Source organism: Oncorhynchus tshawytscha, linkage group LG09, assembly GCF_018296145.1.
Source record: "Oncorhynchus tshawytscha isolate Ot180627B linkage group LG09, Otsh_v2.0, whole genome shotgun sequence".
NCBI lineage: Eukaryota > Metazoa > Chordata > Actinopteri > Salmoniformes > Salmonidae > Oncorhynchus > Oncorhynchus tshawytscha.
The window spans coordinates 20,108,251-20,122,752 of NC_056437.1; the positions used below are offsets into that span (position 1 = coordinate 20,108,251).

Below are 14,502 nucleotides of genomic sequence, written 5' to 3' on the forward strand. Positions count from 1 at the left end.
CGCGACCAGAACAAATGTTTTGCATTTTATAGATTTTTATATGAATATTACCTACAGCAACAGATTAAACACATTTTAGGGATTAGTGGAATACGTTTAGAGGGTGTAATACTATACAATGTTGTATTATGAATCTAAAATTGATGTTCTGAATAATATTATGAATCTACAATTTAGGTTCTTAACCCTGGGCAACATAGGCCTGGGAGGCTTACAGGCATGTTGGTATCCACTGTACTCCACCAGTTATAGCATTTTCAACTCAATACTTCTTGTAGTCCTCCAATTTGTGGGGGGACATAAATGCACTGTAATTTATGCTTTAAAACGGCAACGTTTTCTCTCTGCCTCATGGCAACGTGTAGAAATTCAGGATATTAGCTTTAAAGCTGCAGCAACAAAAAATCTCTCTGCCCATGGCTAAATGTGCAGAATTGCAGGAAATTTGTTGAAAACTGCTAAATCTTCTCTACAATGTCAAGAGGTGGGCCTTTCAAATGTTCCTTTACAGGGCCGGAGACTTGTTTTTTTTCTTCCATGCACTGCCAAAGTCAGAGTAATTATTTACTTGAGTTGTATTCTGATTATGAGGGGTCCCTGATGAATTTGCTATCACAAAATGGGTCCCCGGAACCAAAAGGTTTGAGAACCCTTGCACTAACAGGTGGCTTGCAAACTTGAATTATAAACAGGTTGATGTTGGTGTGGACTGTGTATGACTACAGATCAAAGTGTTGTGTTTACAATGTGAAAAAGTTATTTATCTGTGTTTGTGATTGTCAGTATATTTTTGTGTATTTATTTTTGCAGCTTCTACAGAATGTTGCTTTAACTATTGGAGTAGTAAAATAGGGTCACGCTTATTTGGATAGTCCGGATAGCATCTACAGATGGTCATATTATCAACAAACTATCTATTGATAAGCAGCTACTAGCTACGGTTACGGTTAGTGTTAGGGTTCGTTTTAGAATAAGGGTAAGGGTTAAGGTTAGAGTGACTAGATACCTAGCTGAAATGTACTGATAGTCTGTAAAGCATCTACCGATGTACTATCCAAATAATGTGTAACCTAAAATAGTGCAAGACGATGATATGGTTGTCTATAGTATAGAAGTGATCTTGAGATACGTTTGCATTACCAGATTGCAGTTTGTCGATGGACTGTTCTAGATAAGTATGTTTCGTAGCTTTCAGTTTAAATAAGACTGATATCCACCTCACACAGAGTTTCGAGCTATTTGTAATAATTGTGTCATGTTAGATATTGTCTTTAGGTGCTGCTTTGGCTGTTAAGTGGAAATTGTTGTTAAATGGTCTTCTTGTATAAAGTGTTATCAGGTGAAGCTTTGATGGAAATTTGAGTGAAACTATCCAAATGACAAAAACGACTCCCATTTCTTCTATACTGTACTGCATGAGACAGGTTGTACTGCATGTGGATGTTTTTGTTTCAGAATAGTCCCCATCCTCTCATCGTATTCATCCCATCAAATGTTATTTTCCTGTTGATTGCTCGTTAGTGCATGTGGTATGGAGATAGCTCCAATTAGTTCCTTTTCACGTCAAATCCCTAAATCAGAAACAGAAGGTAATAACTCCCCTGATCAATAATGTATCATAATTGTTTGTTATCTTTGAATAAATTCCACTAAAACATGCACACCCCCATGTTGTGTCTTGTTACTGGGGTTAAAAAAACAGTACAGGTGTAATATCTTAATTTCTTTACCAGTTTCTCACAGCAGGAAAATAATCCTACAGCAACAGGACATGTGAATTAATATGTGGATTATAATTAATTGACATTTTTAAGTGGAAATTACACATTTTAGAAACCTTTTTAAACCTTGAATACAATACAAGTTTGCATTTCCTGCTGTGCAGGGAAAATTCTCTGCGACAATAGTGATCAAATTAAGATAGCCATCTGTACTTCAGTAGTCATCAGTAATAAAAACATTAGTTGTTAACGGGATTTACCATTTCGATCATGTCTATCTAATGTAATTTCTCGACATGTATAAAACATGATGCAGAACGTGTGCGTTTATGTTTAAACATAGATTAATGAGTGACAGTTCGTGTCATTTAAAGACATCCTCCAGCGATTGAAAAAAAACTTTTACTGTTGAAAAGTGATATCCCAAGTATAAATACAGTATATTAGTGGTACACACACTAAAGAGGGAAAAAAACAGTTTGGGGCAAAATAGACACAACTGCACATTTCAAGGAGAAGGGCATTCATGGAGTTGGTCTTTTGGGGATTTGTGATGTCATCTGCCTCCCCCTGCTTGAGGAACAATAAATAAAATAAAATTGTATTTGTTACATGCGCTGAATACAACAGGTGTAGACCTTACAGTGAAATACTTACTTACAAGCCCTTAAACAACAATGCAGTTTTAAGCAAAATACCTGCTAAGTAAAAAGAGAGACTTTTTATAGCTTGGCTATATACAGGGAGAACGGCACAGTACAGAGTCAATGTGCGGGGGCACAGGTTAGTCGAGGTATTTGAGGTAATATGTACATGTAGGTAGAGTTATAAAAGTAACTATGCATAGATAATAAACAGAGTAGCGGCAGCATAAAAGAGGGGGGCAAATCAAATAGTCTGGGTAGCCATTTGATTAGCTGTTCAGGAGTCTTATGGCTTGGGGGTAGAAGCTGTTTAGAAGCCTCCTGGACCTTGACTTTGAGCTCCAGTACCGCTTGCCGTGCAGTATCAGAGAGAACAGTCTATGACTGGGGTGGCAGGAGTCTTTGAGTCAATTTTTGACAATTCCAGGTCCTGGAAGGCAGGAAGCTTGGCCCCAGTGATGTACTACGCTGTTTGCACTACCCTCTGTAGTGCCTTGATGTCGGAGGCCAAGCAGTTGCCATACCAGGCAGTGATGCAACCAGTCAGAATGCTCTCGATGGTGTAGCTGTAGAACCTTTTGAGGATCTGAGGATGCATGCCAAATCTTTTCAGTCTCCTGAGGGGGAATAGGTTTTGTCGTGCCCCCTTCACAACTGTCTTGGTGTACTTGGACCATGTTAGTTTGTTGTTGATGTGGACAACTAGGAACTTGAAGCTCTCAACCTGATCCACTACAGCCCCGTCTATGAGAATGCTCGGTCCTCCTTTTCCTGTAGTCCACAATTATCTCCTTTGTCTTGATCACGTGGAGGGAGGTTGTTGTCCTGGCACCACATGGCCATTGTCAGGGATCAGTCCTACCACTGTTGTGTCATTGGCAAACTTAATGGAGTTGGAGTCATACCTGGCCATGAAGTCATGAGTGAACAGGGAGTACAGGAGGGGACTGAGCATGCACCCTTGAGGGCCCCCCGTGTTGAGGATCAGCGTGGCAGGTTTGTTGTTACCCACAGTACCCTTACCACCTGGGGGCGGCCCATCAGGAAGTCCAGGATCCAGTTTCAGAGGGAGGTATTTAGTCCTCAGAGGTACAATAGTGAACAAAAGTACTATGTCACAAGGATACCTGGGCCACCTATTGAGATGTGCCTTTTGTTAAGGAAATCAGGTAATAAATGAGCTGAAAAGGAGACTGAGTAGGACCTTAATAGTGACTGGCTGCCAGTCAGCAGATGATAAAAAGCTAGCGGTGAGATACACTGTGTATCGCTGTGCTTGCCATGTCATCAGGCCTCCCCTAATCACCATAATACATAACAAGGGATCTTGAGGATACCGTTAAATGGGGTACATGTTCCATATTTAGGAGGCAGTCCAGAGTGGATTTAATTTGACTGGTTGACTCTATAGCCATGCGGCCTAGATCCAGTAGATGCTATTTGTGCCGGTAGTTTACTTTGTAATGCGAGGAAGTTTACGTTGTAATGCGAGGTAGTTTACGTTGTAATGTGAGGTAGTTTAAGTTGTAACGTGAGGTAGTTTACGTTGTAATGTGAGGTAGTTTACGTTGTAACGTGAGGTAGTTTACGTTGTAATGCGAGGTAGTTTACGTTGTAATGTGAGGTAGTTTACGTTGTAATGTGAGGTAGTTTAAGTTGTAACGTGAGGTAGTTTACGTTGTAATGTGAGGTAGTTTACGTTGTAATGTGAGGTAGTTTAAGTTGTAACGTGAGGTAGTTTAAGTTGTAACGTGAGGTAGTTTAAGTTGTAATGTGAGGTAGTTTACGTTGTAATGTGAGGTAGTTTAAGTTGTAACGTGAGGTAGTTTAAGTTGTAATGTGAGGTAGTTTACGTTGTAACGTGAGGTAGTTTAAGTTGTAACGTGAGGTAGTTTAAGTTGTAATGTGAGGTAGTTTAAGTTGTAATGCGAGGTAGTTTACGTTGTAACGTGAGGTAGTTTAAGTTGTAACGTGAGGTAGTTTAAGTTGTAACGTGAGGGACATAAGGTAGAGAAAGCTTTGTAATACAGGCCTTGGAGTTTTGAACAAAGTGAGTTCTTTTAGTCAGACTTTAGCTAATGGCTGTCTGTTAGATCATAAGAATTGAAATGTTCCAACTGAGAAGTCCTGTATGTAGAAGGAGAGCATATTTCTTGACCCTAGAGATTATGGTCATAAAATTCATTAGTTTTGTTACAAAGCAAAATGTATGATTTCACTGAAATGTACTTTTGTTGACCATGTGTTTCTGAAAGGGTTTTAAACACAATACATACAACTGAACTTCCACCATACCACCTTGGATATGCATTCAGCATTGGATAACAGAAACAGAGGCAGAGAGCAAAGTGACTTTAGATAATGGACGCTCTGCAATCCTGCCAAATATAGTACTCTAATGGAAAATAGCCAGCCACTATGAAAATGAATCACTTACATAATAATAAAACAACACTTTTGTCATTACCTATAGCAACACTTCAAGCAGCCATTAACAGCATTGGATCAAAGGAATCCAAACAGGACTTACACAACTACTATTAATAGTATATTATTGTTATGTCACAATATGTGCTCCTAAAAAATAATGAGGCTTTCATCTACAAACAGAATCCTTTACATCTGAGAGTGTGAAGATGGTTCAACCCTTTACCACATGCATTATGGAAGAACCATGGAAAACATGTTGGATTGGTTTATATCACTTAGAATGACTACAGTGCTTATTTATGGGGGATGCTATATTATAAATGATTCTACCAATCTACTACCACTATAGCACAGTGTTTAAACTAAAGTATGCAATCTGTCATTCAATGAGAAATGTTCATACACTAAGAATACAAAACATTAGGAACATCTGCTCTTTCCATGACATACACTGACCAGGTGAATCCAGGTGAAAGCTATGATCCCTTATTGATGTCACTTGTTAAATCCACTTCAACCAGGGTAGATGAAGGGGAGGAGACGGGTTAAAAATAAGGATTTTTAAGCGCCTTGACACATGGAATGTGTACGTGTACCATTCAGAGGGGGTAAGTGCCTTTGAACGCGGTATGGTAGTAGGTGCCAGGCGCACCGGTTTGTGTCAAGAACTGCAATGCTGCTGGGGTTTTCACGCTCAAAAGTTTCCTATGTGTCTCAAGAATGGTCCACCAGCCAAAGGACATCCAGCCAACTTGACACAACAGTGAGAATCACTGAGTCAACATGGGCCAGCATCCCTGTGTCTGTGCACATAGAAAAGAGAGTTGCATGTCATGTAACTTCACCAAATAACTTGTTTTTTGAGCCGCTTTTTATTTTATTCGGAGAAGCCTGGACATCTGAGGTCTCTGGTTCAACTGCAAAACGTATTGAAATAGGTGACGTTCTGCTGTAACAAAGTTATTCAGCTCAGTGGTCTTGAGAATCAAGACCCTCTATTGAAACTTGCGCCTGTCAATAGATTTCAACATCTGCAAAGGGCTACATCTACAGGGAACGACCTATGACCCCGAGGCTGTCCTGACTTACCATGCAGAGACATTACGCAGTATAGACTGCAAAATGATTGGAAAAGCAGAATTGTCCCCTCAAAACACACTTCTCATATAAAATGAGATTAATACATTTTTCACTCGGATGTCATTTGATGACATACCTGTAAATAGGTTTATGACAGACATATTCATTAATCTACTTGTTGCAGAAATCCTTGGGTATAATCAGTGGAATAGAAAAAAGAGAAGAGTACAATCAGACTTTGATCCGTTTTCTAACTGCCTGACAGCTCAGACTCATTAAAATGATAATACGTCGGAGTGCAATGATGTATACTGTAGATTACGTTTTTTTATCCTTAAAAACTTTGCACTCAAAGTCTGTCAATGTTTATAGACAATAAAGTAAATAAAAGATCATACAATGTTTGAAACACAACAAAGAATGTAATGATAGCAGTTGTAGTGAATTCATCATACAGTTCGGATGTGACAAACACACCTGATGACATCACTCCAGCCTTGGTGACACAGTTGAACCAACAATCGGGAAGCCACTCAGACAATAACAATAGCCCAAGATTGCACAAATCAAATCAAACTGTTGATTACTTAATGACTACAAGTCTCTGTCCCTTGTTATTTAGGCACTTGTACAGCCACTTGTATTATTGTCCCGTTTTGTTAGATAGATGACGACTTGCTTATCATGAACTATTTCTGTCGCATCGTGTTGTCATGACATTTTTCCGAACCTCAGAGGAGACAAACTGATTGAAAAATTGTTCAGTGTTGGAGATAACTGCTAACCTTTGCTAAAGCGTAACCACCATGCCAGTCAGTATTGCGAGGCTTAACAGTACTGTGAAAGCATTCCTCCGTATCAATGCTCAGCCTGACCTCAGAGCCATACAAACATACTTTACGTATTTCTGAGCACTTTCAAGTAGAAGGGTATAATTGCAGACAGCAATTAAGGGTGTTTTCTGATATAGGCGTTTCTTGATATCAAGTTACACCCATTAACACTCGCCATTGGTCAGTGGCTGTTTCTTTCGAGCTAACCCTTTTCCTAACCATAACCTCAGTCTCCTAACCTGTCAAGCTAATTCACCTAACCTGCCACGTGAATGATTCTAACCTGCTATGCAAACAAATCATCTGTGTCGAGAAACCATCAGTGTCATAACACCGGAACTGACCAATTGCAGGTATCAATGGGCGTTTCCTGATATTAGGGAACACGTACATCAAGGAATCCCCCGAATTGCGGTCTGCAATTACACCATATTCCCTCCAAGACGTACAGTATGATACATACCTACTAATGGTTGAGTTACATTAGACAGAAATGAAAGTAGTGAAATTGGTCAGGGAGGATGAATAGGTGTAATCTGCGACCATTTAACAATTCAAAGGTTGCGTGTTCGAGTCGCATCGAGGACAACTGCAGCATTTTAGCTAACCCTTCTCCTTATTCTAAACTTTACCCAATTCACCTAACCTTTGTTGTTAGTTCCCCTAACCACCATTGACAATTCTCCCCGTAACTCTCCTTTGTCGTTAGAGCACAACAAGCAATCTGGTCTCAGAGAAAAACCTATATGTACATATCTACCTCAATTACCTCGTACCTCTGCACATCGACTCGGTACTAGTACCACGTGTATATAACCAAGTTATAGTTACTCATTGTAGATTTACTCATTATGTTATTTTTTATTATTTCTCTTTTTTTCTCTCTGCATTGTTGGGAAGGACCATAAGTAAGCATCTCACTGTTAATCTACACCTGTTGTTTACAAAGCATGTGACAAATCAAATTAGAATGCTATATGATAAGTTAGTTAAGTCATCCAATTCTTATGCTGTTGTATGACCGGGTAAGATGCATTATACAACACGTCCTATAATTACAGAATAATACGAATTGCCCTGAGACCACGTTGCAGGACTATAAGCACTACTTCACTAAGAAATCTCATCTCATCATCCTGTATAGTACACTGCTAAAACAATGGCCATTACAGTCCTATACAGAATCATTTTGAAGACCATTTAGGGAGAGAGCCCTAACTATTAAGAGAGTACAATACCAGTAACGCTAAGAGTGTACAGCATTGCCTCATGGCCTGGTCCATATGTTCCTGCATGGACATTTCTGCATGTTGCATTGATATACAGTACCAGTCAAAAGTTTGGACACAACTACTCATTCAAGGGTTTTTCTTTATTGTTACTATTTTCAATATTGTAGAATTAAAGTGAAGACATCAAAACTATGAAATAACACATATGGAATCATGTAGTAACCAAATAAGTGAAAAAAAAATACAAATATATTTTTCAAACTTTACCTTGATGACAGCTTTGCACACTCTTGGCATTCTCTCAACCAGCTTCATGAGGAATGCTTTTCCAACAGTCTTGAAGAAGTTCCCAGATTTTTAAATTGTTTTTTAAAACTAGGCAAGTCAGTTATGAACAAATTCTTATTTTCAATGATGGCCTAGAAACAGTGGGTTAACAGCCTGTTCAGGGGCAGAACAACAGATTTGTACCTTATCAGCTCGGGGATTTGAACTTGCAACCTTTCGGTTACTAGTCCAACGCTCTAACCACTAGGCTACCTTGCCGCCCCAAGTACTCACATATGCTGAGTACTTGTTGGCTGCGGTCCAACCCATCCCAAACCATCTCAATTGGGTTAAGGTCGGGTGACTGTGAAGGCCAGGTCATCTGATGCAGCACTTCATCACTCTCCTTGGTAAAATAGTCCTTACACAGCCTGGAGGTGTGTTTTGGGTCATTGTCCTGTTGAAAAACAAATGATAGTCCCACTAAGCGCAAACCAGATGGGGTGGTGTATCGCTGCAGAATGCTGTGGTAGCCATGCTGGTTAAGTGTGCCTTGAATTCTAAATAAATCACTGACAGTGTCACCAGCAAAGCACCCCCACACCATCACACCTCCTCCTCCATGCTTCACGGTGGGAACCACAGATGCAGAGATCAGCGCTTGATGGTTGACTGACCTTCATGTCTTAAAGTAATGATGGACTGTCGTTTCTCTTTGCTTATTTGAACTGTTCTTGCCATAATATGGACTTTACCAAATAGGGCAATCTTCTGTATACCATCCCTACCTTGTCACAACTGATTGGCTCAAATGCATTAAGAAGAAAATAAATTCTGCAAATTAACTTATAACAAGGCACACCTGTTAACTGAAATTCCAGGTGACTACCTCGCTGGTTGAGATAATGCCAAGAGTGTGCAAAGCTGTCATCAAAGCAAAGGGTGGCTACTTTGAAGAATCTTAATATAAAATATATTTTGATTTGTTTAACACTTTTTTGGTTACTACATGATTCATGTGTTATTTCATAGTTTTGATGTCTTCACTATTATTCTACAATGTAGAAAATTGTAAAAATAAAGAAAAACCCTTGAATGAGTAGGTGTGTCCAAACTTTTGACTGGTACTGTAAGTACGGAGGGACTGCACTGAACACTATGAAGGTTTCTGCCCAATGAAATGCCACTGCCCCAGAGGTTGTCGTTATGTAGCACAGCAGTTAGGCTACACCACAGAGGACTTCATTAAAATCAGCTACGAGATGTCAATCAATAGATAATATCTGTTTATCAAGATCATTTGAAGTTTTGTAATTGCTCTTGCAGATTTTAGATGGTGCTTATTAAATTAATTCATTTTTTATCTAATCAAGAAATGTCATGACACATCTAATCAAGAAGTGTATTGACACACTAATGTTTATTGTTGAACTACTGAACTACTGATAAGCAGAATTTGTCGGGGCATGAACTCTGCAAGGTGTCAAAAGCATTCCACAGGGATGCTAGCCAATGTTGACTCCAATGCTTCCCATAGTTGTGTCAAGATGGCTGGATGTCCTTTCGATGATGGACCATTCAAACCGGTGCACCTGGCACCTACTAGCATATCAAAGGCACTTAAATATTTTGTCTTGCCCATTCACCCTCTAAATGGCAAACATACACAAACCATGTCTCAATTGTCTCAAGGCTTAAAAACATTAACTTGTCTCTTCCCGTTCATCTACACTGATTGAAGTGGATTTAACAAGTGACATCAATAAGGGATCATAGCTTTCACCTGGATTTACCTGGTCAGTCTGTTATTGAAAGAGCATAAATGTTTGGTAGACTCCGTACAGTACTGTACAGTAACCTGAAGAAAGGAAAGCACTGTCATGGATCTATGGTCTCTGGATATACTCTGACCTCTTGTGGGACACCTGCAGCACTGCATTAGATTGTCAATGAGTGTTACGAGTTATGATCCTTTCTAATTCACTTTTCAGCCTGCATCACCCTATGAGATTGAGAGGTTATCCCAGAGGTTACTCTTTCCAAGAAAATGCATTAATGCTGATATCCAGTGCCCTCACTCAGGTGTCATAAATAAATACAAAGTTTATCCTAAAGAAACAGATACCACATTGTAGGTTAAAGATAATTTAAGCTGAAAGTTGTGTGTACAAGTCTCCCATCCGCAATGATCCATGAACAACCAGAGAAAGCACACACGCAAATGAGTAGATAGAAGATGAGTGGAGTTGGAGTTAGTGGTCGTCAGCAGGCTGGCTGGCCCAGAGAGATGCAGGGTGCGGTAGATAGAAGATGAGTGGAGTTGGAGTTAGTGGTCGTCAGCAGGCTGGCTGGCCCAGAGAGAGGCAGGGTGCGGTAGATAGAAGATGAGTGGAGTTGGAGTTAGTGGTCGTCAGCAGGCTGGCTGGCCCAGAGAGAGGCAGGGTGCGGTAGATAGAAGATGAGTGGAGTTGGAGTTAGTGGTCGTCAGCAGGCTGGCTGGCCCAGAGAGAGGCAGAGCCCAAGTGACATCTCCAACATGTCAGCACAGTGAAGTGGACAACACATCCCGCCCTGCCCTCTGCACCCAATCACAAGATCAACAAGGACAAAGCTGTTTTCCCTCGACCCCCACACCACCCTGTCAGCCCCGAGACAAACTGCCGTTGGATAAGGTAGAACTGTTCCGCAGGTATCCTCTGCTGAGGATCCTATTCTATTTCCATACTTGATACTCATCCTTTGGACCTGAACCCGCCTTTGACTCAGGCAGTCATGGTTACTCCAGTGTTCTCCATACTGGGCTACATCTACTCTCTGAGCCTCCTGCCTCTGCTGCTGCCTGGTTCGAGCCATGGCAGTCCCATCATGTCACCTGAGGAGTTTCGAAGGGGCCCTGGGGCTAGAGGTCTGGTGGATACCTCCATGTTGGAGCAGAATGAAGACCTGGACATGCAGGACTTTCAGGGTCAGTTTCTGTCCACATTGAACCTCACAGAGCTGGGCCCCCGGCCAAGGCCCCGTGAGGCCCGTAAAGAGCCACCAGAATACATGCTGGAACTGTACAACCGCTTTGCCAACGATCGCACGGCCATGCCCTCTGCCAACATAGTGCGTAGTTTCAAGAATGAAGGTACAACATGTACTTATATTTGTCTGAAGACATTGTTTTTTAAATGTTTAACTTTTCATCTTTTTGAAAAAATGTATCTTTGGATATGATTAATTGTTTATTTAGCTAACATTATAAAGCAACTCAAATTAACTTGAGAACAATAGCACTCTATACAATAGCACTCACTCATACAATCTATTGACCAATACAACTTAAAAAGTATATTAAAAATGTACACTGATACTCAGCTGTTCTTTTAGAGAAGTTAAGATTTGACTAACTGTAAATCACTCTCTGTTTGGATAACTGAGATTAACTTTAAATGATTCAAAGTGTTATGGAGTTCGCCTTAAATTTGGACAAGAATGAAATATGATATTTACCCTTAAAGAAACTTTTATTAAATTGTAATTGGTTTAACAGTTACTTATTTCCTCTTCTTGAAGTCAAATGACATGATATGATCGCAATTTATTCTAACCATATAAAAAAATAGCTAAATTAAAAGCCTTATTATTGATGCATTATTTAATATAAAATTGATTAAATCCAATTTGAGTCTAAACCCAATTCAGACCTTCATTGATATTTTAATTCCAGATTCCTCCTTCTACAGTGTGACGGTCAGGGGCGTGAGGACACACCCCCTGCTATTCAACATCTCCATCCCCCACCACGAGCACATCCTCACCGCCGAGCTCCGCCTCTACACCCTGGTCCAGAGGGATCGCAGATGCTACGCCGGCCTTGATCGCAAGGTGACCATCTACAAGATCCACGAGGGGGGGCACTGGAGGAAAGAAGAGGGGAGGGACGAAAGAAGGAATGAGCAGGAGACAGACAAAATGGAGGAAATGGAGGTGCTGGCAACCCGGCAAGTTTATGGTAAAGACGATGCCTGGATTACCTTTGACCTGACCCATCAGGTCAACCTTTGGTGTAAGGCAGAGAGCTCCGCCCACCGACTGGAGGTCCACATTGCAAGTCTGGGTTCTGATGGTGGGAAGACCCCCCAGGTCAGAGAAGAGGATGGAAGGAAAGAGTTGGTCGATGTGGATGTTGAAATGGGCTCAGATGGTAAACACATGCCAGTGGTGATTGTGTTCTCAGATGATCAGAACAGAGACCATCGTGAGGAGGACAAGCGGGAGCTCAACCAGTTTACAGAACATGAGAATGACCTGCCGGCTGACCTGGAGCCGAGTCCACAGATGAATTGGGGAGACCAGGCTGGGAGCGATGCTAGGAACACTGATGGAGAGGAGCTGGACGAGGAGACTCTCATGCAACTGCACTTCAACCTCATTTATGACACGCCTCCCCGAATCCGCCGCAACACCAAGGGTGACCCCTGTAAGAAGACCCCTCTCTATGTGGAGTTTAAGGACATTGGCTGGGATACTTGGGTCATACAGCCCCTGGGCTATGAAGCCTATGAGTGCAATGGTGTATGCAGCTACCCTATGACCTCTGAGGTCTCGCCTACCAAGCACGCCATTGTCCAGAGTCGGCTGAGCAGTAAGATTCCACAGAAGGCGTCACCAGCCTGCTGTGTTCCCACCAAGCTAGAGCCCATCTCACTCCTTTATGTCGAGGACGGAGGAGTGGTCACCTACATGCACAAGTACGAGGGCATGGTGGTGTCAGAATGCGGCTGTAGATAGTCATAGAACTGACTGTAGGTTCAGGAGAGAGGTATAGAGACTGTGGATTAACGTAGACTGAGTGGTCATCAATTTCACTATCAAGAAGAAAATCAGATCAAAAGTGCCTATTTGAAAATAATACATTTCTGCAATCAGACATATAGTGTAAACAGAATGCATACAGTAAACCATATTAAGGGCATGAATAATTTCTATATCTATATTTTGCAGCATCAACTACATTGTATGACAAAGATAAACAGTGGAGGCGTAAATAGGAAGATGACATAGCAAGAGGGTCCTGCCTGTATGTGCATTCAATTATGTACATTTGCCATTTGTAAAAGTACATTTCTTATTATATTGAGATTATATAAATGCTATTTTACAAAGCCAGCTATATAATTTTTTCTTTTTAAAGAAAAAAAAAGTGAAATGTGAATATCATGCTGTTCTTTGTAGTTTGTGATCTTTCATTTTGGCGATATTGGTATGTACCGTCAGATATGCACAAAACTTTGTTGGTTTAAGTAGCTCTTGGTTTAAATGGTTGGTCCTGTATGGCTTAGTTGGTAGAGTATGGTGCTTACCAGGTCAGTATTGTGGGTTTGATTCCTGTGTCCACCCATATGTAAAATGTATGCACGCATGACTCTTAAGTTGTGTCTGCTAAATGGCATAAGAACACCCCCCCCATACACACAAAATGTTACCCATCCAGCTTCAATTCGTCAGGGCATGGACTTTACAAGGGGTCGAAAGCGTTCCACAGGGATGCTCGCCCATGTTGACTCTAATGCTTCCCACAGTTGTGTCGAGTTGGCTGGATGTCCGTTGGGTGGTGGACCATTCTTGATACACACGGGAAACTGTTGAATGTGAAAAACCCAGCGGCGTTGCAGTTCTTCACACAAACCGATAAGCCTGGCATCTACTACCATACTCCGTTCTAAGACACTTAAATCTTTTGTCTTGCCCATTCAGCCTCGTCTCAATTGTCTCAAGGTTTAAAAATGCTTCTTTAACCTGTGTCCTCCCCTTCATCTACACTGATTGAAGTGGATTTAATAAGTGTTATCAATAAGGGATCATAGCTTTCACCTGGATTCAGCTGGTCAGTCTATGTCATGGAAAGAGCAGGTGTTCATAATGTTTTGTACACTCAGTGTATATTATAAATGAAAGAAAAACTACAACAGATAACTCGTATATATCCTACATGCTAAGACAAAGAGGCGTATTCTAAAGCAGAGCAGAATAAATTGTGTTTGAAGTTCATTACAAATGTGAGTGCTTTCAGGGTTGGGTAGGTTTCTTTCTAAATTGAATACGTTAAAGTTACTATCAACCTGTCCAAAATTGCAGTCAGTAATGTAACGTCTAGATGACCCAAACTCAGTAACGTAATCTGATAACTTTTTTATTATTTTCCCCTTAAGTGGCATTAGAAGAAGACAAAAATGATCCATCAAACACATTTGGTGTGTCATCAGAGGTCTCTGACTTGAGGTCAGACTCGCTCAGGTGGAACAAACTT

The 14,502-nt window shown here is 40.8% G+C and overlaps 1 protein-coding gene across 1 annotated transcript; it reads left to right on the forward strand.

Moving 5' to 3' along the window:
* The first annotated feature begins 10,776 nt into the window (after window positions 1–10,776).
* On the forward strand, window positions 10,777–13,640 carry LOC112259318 (bone morphogenetic protein 10-like). Its single transcript, XM_024434034.2, has 2 exons — window positions 10,777–11,337; window positions 11,920–13,640. The coding sequence occupies exons 1-2, from the start codon at window positions 10,980–10,982 to the stop codon at window positions 12,981–12,983; spliced, it is 1,422 nt and encodes a 473-aa protein (XP_024289802.1). The 5' UTR covers window positions 10,777–10,979; the 3' UTR covers window positions 12,984–13,640.
* Window positions 13,641–14,502: the final 862 nt, after the last annotated feature.